We start from the raw sequence: 10,232 nt of genomic DNA on the forward strand, positions 1-10,232 counted from the left end.
AGTGTGTTTACCTCCTGACCCATTCATAGTAAAAACCTATCTCAGATTTTCTCACACACGTTCATATTGCTTTGTACATCATCCTTTTTCACCTTTTCTGCTCTTATATTTACAGATGAAGTAGCTGGTGGCTCCTGTATTTTGCTGATCCTGCTCTGCATAGCAACTGTTTTCCTTAGCATTGGAGGAACTGCGTTGTACTGCACCTTTGGTGACATGGAATCCCCTGTGTGTACTGATTTTGCAGCCAACATGGATTTCTATTATACCCAGATATTGCAGCGTGTGGAAGAACTCAAACACTGGATAGCCTTCTCATAGTTGAAATGAGTGGAGACAGCACACTGAGACCTCACCAATGGTTACTGGAGAGGGCTGAAAAAAATTGTGATTTCAAGTTCTCTAACACTTGCCACCTGCAGGTCATGTGTATTTGATTGTGTACTTACACTTTTACGTAGAAATCAAGAAAATTCTAGTTTAGCAATCAGGTGGCAAAATGTTCACATCTTAAGCTGTAGCAGTGTGGTATGGGAGAATAAAAAGTTATTCTCTTCACCCTTTTGAGAGTAGGCAAGTAGCTTTTCAATAACTTGAGCAAGCGAAGAAGAAAGAAGAAAATTAACTGTCTTCTGTATGCTCTCCCATTGCCACACATTGTGCAAGCAATCTCTGGACGCTTAGTAAAAGGACAGCTTTAATTTACAGCTGTTTGTGCAAAGGTGTTGCCTCCAGCTATCATGCAATAAGTCTGTGTTTTATGGAAACATTATTTTTCTTCTAAGTCTTACTATTTTTCTCCCTCTTTATTCTCCTGGTGAGCCATGTAATTATTTGGGTGGAGTGAGAAGAGTGCAGCAGCATTCATGGAGCCTTCATTTGGTGATTAACAGGCTGACCCTCTATCTTATAGCTTACAGTGAATATCATGAGTGGGATAAATCTGCTGGCGGATTTCACAAAATTTCCTGGAACTTTACTCCCAGTATTGTGTGGGCTGTTTTAGAAATGGTTAAAAAAGAAATCATTGGTCTCACTAAACACAGAAACAAAAGTAAGATGTTTAGTAAATTATTTGCGTTCAATAGTAAAGTGGCTTTGGCCAATTTTAAAGCACCTGGTAGCAGGTGTGGGGGCTAACTGGGTTTTCTGTCCAGCTATGTCACTGACTTGCAGTAATCACTTTGTGCCTCAGTTTCTCCTCCGTAAATGGGGAATAATGATCCTTGCCTTTTTCTGTGAATATTTATTGCAATTAGGGCTCATGTCAGATTCATCCCAGATGAGCACACAGGATCGCTGAACTGCGTGGCTGCAGCATCTCTCAATGAGTGAATGCTTATCTAAACTGGGACTGATCCAACAGACGAGATTCAGCAGCTCACTGCAGATCCATGGCATGTTAGTGGTCCAGGGCACTCATTCCAGCAGGTAAAGCACATTTGCATCTATTTGCCCTGCAGTTCTGAGACCTGTATTGTAAAATCTGTTCTATCAGCTATACAAACAAATCTAAATCAGTACAAAGAGCAATTTAAAAGGAGTATTTCTATCACTTGGTGCTCAGCCCTCCCTGTGTGGTATGTGAGAGAAACACTGACATGACTGTGAAGGTGAGAATTAGGTGCACAGGCCTTTGGTCCACATGCTGGTCACAATGTGGCAACCGTTCTTGCACAGAGCATAATGGGCTAGCCCTGCTGAAGGTGTTAGCATGAAACGATTCTTTTACACCTCATGAAACAGCATTTTTGAGGGGTCCGCTTCACTCCACTCCGTGATTTCCTGCTTACTAACGTTGTATGATGCAGTGTGTTCAGGTTTAGAATATTATTTTGTAAAATACTATGAAGTGAAATCTTCAAGATATTGCTCAGAATTATAACATTAAATGATCATGCTTTCTGGCATTTGCAAGCAAATTGTCCCTCTAGTGAGCTTGATTGTTCCTAACGCGCTCTTATACTTAATGGGTTTTTAAGGTGAAAGTTAAAATCACATTTTTTTCTAGAATAAATTGCATGTATGATTTCTCTTTTTGTTTTCACTGCCGAGGCTTAGTTTATTTATACATTAGGGAGCCTCACATGCAGCTTTATATTAAACTAGCAAATTTTAAATGCCCAAATTAATGAAAACTTCTGCTTTCAGAATGAAACTTGAGAACAGTAGTTTGGTATATTTTTTTGTTTGTTGTCCTCAGAGTATTATAATGCTGGGCTAATCTAAAGGAGAAAAGGGAAAGACACTTCTGTATTTTAAAGTGTTACTGGCTGGTTCAGTTTATTATTTGAAGTCTGGTTTTGTTTATTTATTTAGTTTTTCTTTTTTAAAGAGAATCTTAATTGTCTTTTTTTGGTAATTTACTCACAGAGTAATTAAAAAGCATGCATTCAGTTAAAATATGTATTTATAGTGACTATGTAGTTAGAATATATTTTGGGTTTCTGTAACTTTGCATTGAGTGTTTCAGGATATTAAGTTTATTCCTAAAGAGACAACTGTTGATTTCAGCTTTAAAAAATCTTTTTAAGTTTTTGTGCACTTCATCACCAAAAAGATCAAGAGGTATATATAGAACTATTTATTCAAAAGTATATCAGATATGGAGATCAAAGATCCTCTACTTCTAGGTTCATTTAATTAAAACTATTTTAAAATAATTATTTTATTTAAAACTGTAAAGCTATTTAAAGTCAAATCAAATAAGCAGTTTAGTTTAAAATCAATGGTCCAAATCCTGGTATGTCTGCTTTATGCTATATTCCCAGTGCAAAAACTCGCTAGTATCAGTAGAACTGCCTGCAAGAAGATCGTGAAGAGGTTGGGCACTTTACCAACACGTACTCAGTGAAAAATGAGCAGCCAGGCGTTCTGTGTAACTCAGCTACCTTGCACTTGTAACTTGGAGCATCTCTCCAGCCTTCCCAACCTATGCCCAGGTACCGCACCTGCAAAGTCTCTCAGGATTTGATGGAGCAGAAGGGGCACATGCACACAGGCTGCCCAGCTCCTGACCTGAGCTGTTCACTCCTCAGTTGCAACCAAGCGGCTGAATCTAGATCTAATTTCTGTTGGCATCCCCTTATAAAATGCTGATGGTACTAATTCTTGCTTCGTGTGACAATTCTGTTAGTGCAAATAGTTTGCATAGTCTGTAGTACGTTATCAAACTTGCACCTACCAACATAATTTGCTTTGTGTGGAACTCCAAAGAGTGTGTGAGTAGGCCTGATGTTGGCCTTCCGATATGCTCTGTTCTCTTTAGATTGCTGGTGACATTGCTTCCGCCTGGGTGACCGGGGGGGGCTAGGATTTTACAGTCAGGTAAATCCAAGCTGAAAGAAATGGTTGATTTGAACAGATATTCCTCTTGTCTGAGTATTTTGAGGTAAAATAACACTGAGCAACAGCTAAGATTGTTATAAGGAGGAAGAAAACAGAGGAAAAAGGCTTTTTTTTTCTTCTCCTTTGTGCATTTTAAAGCCCTTTGCGTATAAGTTTTTATTTGTTCTGTTTCCTTCCCTGCCACTGTCTTTATGGCTGTCCTGCTTGGCAGTAGGGTAACGTACTACACCAGCATAAAACCATTTGTAGTTCATAGGAAAATTGAGGGCATGGTTCAGTAGTTAAAAGTAATTTCTTAAAATATGTCTGGATTTCAGGCTGATAGTGTACCTTCAAAGAAGCTGTGGCCACTTAATCACCTGCAGCACTCTACTAGAAACCCCCATCTTCCACTTTATTCTTTGAGCATAATTATTTTGAAGAGATTCTTGCAACAGAGCAAAACCAACAAGACTTTTGATGTAGATTCAGTATATGCTGCCAAAAAGAGCTTTCTGATGACGTAATTAACACCCTCACCCCAAGCAGCATAGACTACAGCAAGAAAAGCACTCTGCTGTAGCGTAGCCACATTATACCACAGGCTCATTTTCAAAACCACGTCGGCAAGGAAGCAGATATTCCACAGCCTAGATGTGCCAGCAGAAGTTTATAATCTAGACACAGACCGTGTTTTAAAATTTTTCCAATATCTTTGCTTGCATACTTGGAAGATGTGTAGCCCTGGTGACAAGCAGTAGGAAGTAGTCTAATGAAAAGGGAAACTCTTGTTTATGGTTTTCGGGAGTAAAGGACAAGCTTTAAATATCAAATAAGCAGAGTATATTGGAAGTCCAGATTTCTGTGTGACTGGGTACTATTCCACTCAATAACCTAAAGGGTTGTTACCCTCCTAAGAAAACATGTTTGCCTATTTTGTACTGTAATGTAAAACCAAGACCATCTGAAAGGACTAATAACTATTTGTAACAAATTTTACTTAAGCTTCCTTTAGCAAAAGGAGTAAATAATTGTGTTTGAAACCGTCACCCAAGCTTGTAATTTAAATACTGTAGCAAAAAATAAAAACTGTCCCAAAGAAAATATATGAACCTTTTTGGGTACTGTGCTTTCTAAATGTATGAAAAGACTGAGAAGATTTCCTGTAAAATTCAAGTAAATGAGCAGTACCTCCAATAAGAATTTCATGGTCAAAACCCAAAGCAGAATGGAAAGCGAGGATAAAACACATAAGGTTTGGGTTTTGGTTTAATGTAGTTTTCCTGGGTGGGTTGGTTTGTCTTTTAATAGCGAAACAAAACCCCAGCTTCTTCAGAGAGCCTGGTTCCTCTAGACTGTTGCCTTACTGCATCGTTAAATCGACAGGCGGTAAGTTTCAGACTTCCAATAACTGGGTGAGTGACCTGGATAGTGGTCACAAGCCCGTCTGCTCTTTGAGTTCAATTAAATAAATAAAAACAATTCCAGTTCAGCCCAACCCAGCAGCCTCTGATTTGAACAGGAACATGCCAACACTACATTTTGCAACATCCCTCCTTCCCCCCCCCGCCCCCCTGCCTTGGCTCTTCCCCCAGAAGCCACAGAATGAGGCCAACCAGAATTTTAGACTGCTAAAAAAGTAGTGAAATTCTAAGACAAAATGAGGCAGTTTTATACATTTTGGTTTAGTTTTGTTATCTTTGTGTTGTTTTCAGGTTGTTCTTCACAGTCAGAAAAAGTAAGAATTACAATGAAAAAGGAGAAAAAAGTAAGAGATTTTCATATAACTTAATTGAAACTTGTGAGATAACATTTCACAGCATTAAACTAAATCATAACATAATATCTGGCACCCTGGAAGCGTGGCCTAAGAGTGGTCTTTATGTGTAGAAGTAAATTGCTGTTGAAAACAGTTGTTCTGCTTTCAGGAAGACAAGCAACTGATCTTCCATTTCTGAGTCTTGATCTGACTCCTGACCAGAAGCATTGATAATCCTGAGGAACCTGGATGGGCTTCCAGAACTAGTCAGTAAACTCTTGCCCAAAAGACAGGCTTTGCCTTCAGCTTTGGCTTTGTAGACACAGCTGTGCTGATTCAGTGCTACTACAGAGTTCACTGAATCAGTCACTGTTTTCATTCCTTGGTTCTCCTCAACAACCTTCCTATGACCAGTCTTCTACCTTTATGAGGAGCTGCTGCAGTCTCTACCCATGTCTTCATCCCAGTGAGTCCCCTTTTATACCTTCTGTTTCTCCCTTCACCATTTCTTTCCCAGTGTGAAATATCATGTGTTCTGTCATTCATAGGATCATAAGGTAATTGAGTTAGGAAGGGACCTCAGAAAGTCTCTAGTCCAACCTTCTGCTCAAAGCAGGCTCAGCTGAGATCAGACCTAATTTCTCAGGGCTTTATCCAGTTGGTCCTTGAAACCCTCCAAGGATGGAGACTGCACAACCTCCCCGAGCGTATCGCACTGCTTGGCTGCCATCAGGGTGAAAAAGTTGTTCTTTATACCCAATCTCAACCTCTGTTTCAGTTCGCTGTCTCTCATCCTGCTGAAGTGCACTGCTGTGAAGAGTTTCTTAGTAACCTCCTCATAGTTACTGGAAGTCTGCTGCTAGGTCCCCCAAAGCCCTCTTTTCTCCAGGCTAAACACTCTGTTTTCTAGCAGCGTCCTTCTGATCCTTCTTCTCACTTGTCCACAGCATCCTCCTTCCTAATAGGGATCCAGCATTCTCCTGTTAGAATAGGGATCCTGTATGCTTCTCCCTTTCCTCTTCCACCTTACATTCTAAAATTCAATATCAAGATTTTAAAATCGGTAATGAGGCCACCGGCAAAACTGAAATAGCAATGACAACTACTATTACATTAAAAACAATCGATGTTAGTGTGTAGCAGTGATTTCAAAACTTATGCTGATTCTTGTACTACTCTTAAACAGCGTGTTTGAAGGATCACATGCTGACTTCCATGTGCCTTAATGAAATAATCTATTTTTCTGTAAAATAGCTACCCAAGGAAGCCTAAATTACTTAACTATAAAATCCTTTTCTAAAAAAATATTTTTTTAGACATTGCTTCTTTGAGGGTCCTTTACATAATTTGTGCTTTGTATTACTTTGAATTAAATGTCATGGTAATTCTTCTTTGGTATAACATAAAGCCTAGCGTTTACTGCATTCAGTAATGTCCAAAAATTGTGGTCATCTCTTGAAGAAAATGATGATGGGAAATAGATGCGTGCTGTTTTACAGAATTGCTCTGTGACAGCTAAGATGTTACAGAATTGATATCAGTGAATTTCAACCAAAGGTCTGATTATGCACTGGGGTTTATCCTGAGCTTGTTTGTAACAGCAAACAGGCTAAAATAAAATATTTAGCGACAGCACTGAAGCACACCCAAAATTTCAAAGGCATGTCTAATACCAGACCAAAGTCCTCCGTTAATCTAAAATTGTTGAGCTGCCTTTTCTTGGAAACAAGTTTGAATCCAGCTTCACACAACAATAGATCAGTCAGCTCTCTCCTTTTGCTTTGTGCCAAGAAACTGTCTGGCAAAGAGTCACCATTTAGCCAAGATGGGCCCCTGATGTAGGGCTCATTTATCAGACTGTTGGGGAAGTTTCCAGTAATGCTTCTGTCAAATGACAGTTAATGATTGTGTCCCATTTCATTGCCTGGCATTGAAAATGAGTTTAAGCCCTGCTGTTGCGCTTTCATGGACTGATTGACTTCAAAGCTGTTACCAAAAACAACTTTCAGAATGAGAGCTATAGGGTTTTTTCATAAAGTGCCATGTGCTGAGTACTGCGATGGGAAAACCTTACTGGGTTTCACAGTTTTGCCACAACATGACCAGATTCCACGATTGCTGATGAAATGCATGGAAGCAGTGCCGATGCAGTGTCTTCTACAGTGCACCCCCTCAGCTGGTTGGTATTCATTCTGTTCTCCTGAACTGGAGGAGGTAATGGTTGCATCAGAAGTGGTGGTGAAAGCATATACGTACTACAAGCTGAGCAACATGGCGATATTGTTTCTTCCACATAAACCTTACACCTAAAAATGTACTTTTTTTTTTTTTTCCCCACTTTCATTTAGGAACCATTCATCTGTTTTCCTTGACATCTTTTTCTTAGCGAGAGACAGCATTAAGCTAATTCCTCTGCTTCCTCTCCAGGAACTGGAATTGATGCTTTTTTGCCAGAGATAACATGAATCTTGCCACTCGTATGTGGTGCTGAGAATCCTCATGCTTGTACAGCTTACTTAATACTTCTGGCCTTTCTGCCAGAATTTCGAATGAAATTGGTAGATAGTCTCTGAGGCTATGAGAGTAGCAAGAATATTTTCACACTACTTTCCTGAGCTAGCTTAATTCAGTGCACTACAGAAAGGACCTGCAGAAGAGAGCAAAAGGTTTGGCTCACTAAGGATCTATACAGTCAATTTCAGCAAGATAAAATGTCAGTATCTACCATCATAGAAACTAGCAATGTTGCTCCATAATTAATAGACAAGAGTATATTTGAAAAGAGTTATAAAAAAAAATTATATACTGAGGTTTCTCAGTGACTATTCAAAGATCTGAGGCTTTATGCATAAGTTAGTAAATGAAATAAGGGGCAACAACTTCTCGAGGTTGTACAAAGGTAAAGACTGAGTATATTATGGGCAAAAGGGCTGCAGAAAGAATGTAATAAAGACCTTTGATCAAACTTGATAAAAAAATTTTATTGGTAAAGGGTGAAAAATATTTCTGATAATGATATCTATCAGTGATGGTATTTGGTTTTTTGCAATCAGATTTTACAGAAACAGAAAAAAATGCACAATAGTTTAATGACATCAGTGAGGAGATGGACTAATGGTTAAAATATTGCTGAATGCTTTGTAGGCCTCCTTAGGAGGAATTTAAGTGGTTTATACAAGGTCACGTAGCAGGAAGACGCAAAGCAGGACCAGAGCTTATAAATCCTATCTTCTGATCTTTTGTCTGGTCCCACTAAGACAACACAGATTAGAGAAGATAAATGAGTACCCTGTTGTTCACATTATCTTTGATTTCAGACAGCTTTGAAGACTTTATTTAAAGATATTTTTATATTCTCGTAAATTTTGTGGTGATCTTAAAGAATAAAATTGATTCAAGAGATAAATTTCCTTTCTAGTATGCAGCACTAAGTCCAAATGCCATTTTAGCATATTTTTAGTACTTGATATCATCAAACCCATGGTAGCTGGTTGCTATTTACGTGTATTAAAGCAAATTTTATCAACAGACCACATTGGAACACGTAGTATACTCCTATAGCAACTCCTATTATCAAAAAATACAGCTCAAGCTGTTTGTAGTCACTTTGTGTTTCGCCATGTAACCCTAACTACCCATGCTCTGTTAACTGCCAGGCAAGTAACAATGCTCAGCAGAACAGGCCCTGTTGAGAATCCTACTAGGAAAATCAAGCCACAATCTCGCAGCTCTGCTGGGCTTCGCACAATACCTATTGCTGTGCCAAGTGTGAGACAACAAAGCGATGTGGAAAGAAGTAGCAGTCACCAGATTCTGCCTCCCAGCAGAAATGAAGTTCCTGTGAGGCACAGAAATGTCTTGACCATAAAGTGGATGTTGTCATCACTGTCTGCAAATGTGAAAGATGAAAATAATTTCAAATGTTCTTGGCGTCCCTCAAAATGCCTTTAATAACCTTTTTTCCTTTCAATTTTTGCATTATTAAAAGCTTTCCCTTTGTTCAAGGCAAAGAGGAAAATTAAGCAATGCTATTTTTTTTTTTTTAATTTGGCTTGTATTATCTCTTATATTTTTCTATAAATAGGGCATTGCTTTTCTGTGCCAATTCACTGCTGGGTAATAGCCCACGGTTTACCTACAGAGGCAAAATAGATGGCCATTAGCAGTAAGAGACTTATGTATTATAAAACATCCCCATTAAAAAGAACCATCTCCATCGACTCATGCAGTAGGATGATGAAACAGTATTTTCAGTGAACTGGCTGAATTTTGCAATGCGGAGCAAGCCTTCATAGCGCTCCCACGGTGCCAGCTGTCTGGCACTTTGTTCGACTTTGTACTGGGACCTTTCACAGCTACGATTTCCCAGTACAGAGCAGCCAGGGAGGTAAGTATTCTTCCTTTTGCTCCTTTGACCGCTGAGATGACCAACAGTTGCATGTCTCCGAAAACCAAATAGGACAGCCATGAGTTATCTATAAAAACCTCTAGAGTTTCAGTCGTGAATCTCCAGCCTGTCTTTTCAGACACTCCTCACTGTTAGAGATGAGGTAGGCGGCAGGTGCCTGTAACGAGTCCATATCCATACAAGCCTGGAGGAGATGCTCTTTGCCACTTAATTTGCTCTGCAGGAGAGCAGCAGCCATGACTGTGAGTCAAACATTCTGCTCGCAGGATATCAAGCAGTGTCCTTCAGGACTGAGCCTGAGATTGCATTGCCTACAGTCAGCTCAGAAGAGACCACACAGCATGTCCTGTGTCCTTTCAGAAGTATTTAAAAGTAATTGCTATCCTGAACACTCCCCAAAATGTTTTAAGAATCTAAACCTGCTGATCTTCCTTAAGTAGAAATAGGTTGGTTTTGAAGGGACTGAGGGTTTTAGGATCCCACAGCAAAGGCATCGTGGAAACCACAAAAAATACTTTCAGAAAGTTTTGAATGGAAGCAGTGCTGCTGAGACTGCCTCAGGATTTCAAGATCCAAGATCATTCAAATATGAAAAAGAGGGGCAGACTTCAAATAGTTTCTTAAGGAAAAAAGGCTATGCTCTGTGGCACTTACTGTCACAGAGCACTTAACACCACAATCATGGATTCAAATATAGTTTATCAGGTTACCCTAGGACAGAGACAGGGCAAGTTTAAA

The 10,232-nt window shown here is 39.3% G+C and overlaps 1 protein-coding gene across 2 annotated transcripts in view; it reads left to right on the plus strand.

Annotated features, from left to right (window-relative positions):
- Positions 1 to 4,439, plus strand: part of CNST (consortin, connexin sorting protein) — a 52,934-nt gene extending 48,495 nt beyond the window's left edge. The window contains exon 12 of one of the 2 annotated variants that reach the window (XM_075748829.1): positions 116 to 4,439. In XM_075748829.1, the coding sequence (XP_075604944.1) occupies positions 116 to 321 (206 nt within the window). In that variant the 3' untranslated portion in view covers positions 322 to 4,439. The remainder of the gene's footprint in view (positions 1 to 115) is intronic. The other variant, XM_075748830.1, reaches the window with a different exon arrangement.
- Positions 4,440 to 10,232: the final 5,793 nt, after the last annotated feature.

Source organism: Balearica regulorum, chromosome 3 (assembly GCF_011004875.1).
Source record: "Balearica regulorum gibbericeps isolate bBalReg1 chromosome 3, bBalReg1.pri, whole genome shotgun sequence".
In the NCBI taxonomy this organism is placed as follows: domain Eukaryota; kingdom Metazoa; phylum Chordata; class Aves; order Gruiformes; family Gruidae; genus Balearica; species Balearica regulorum.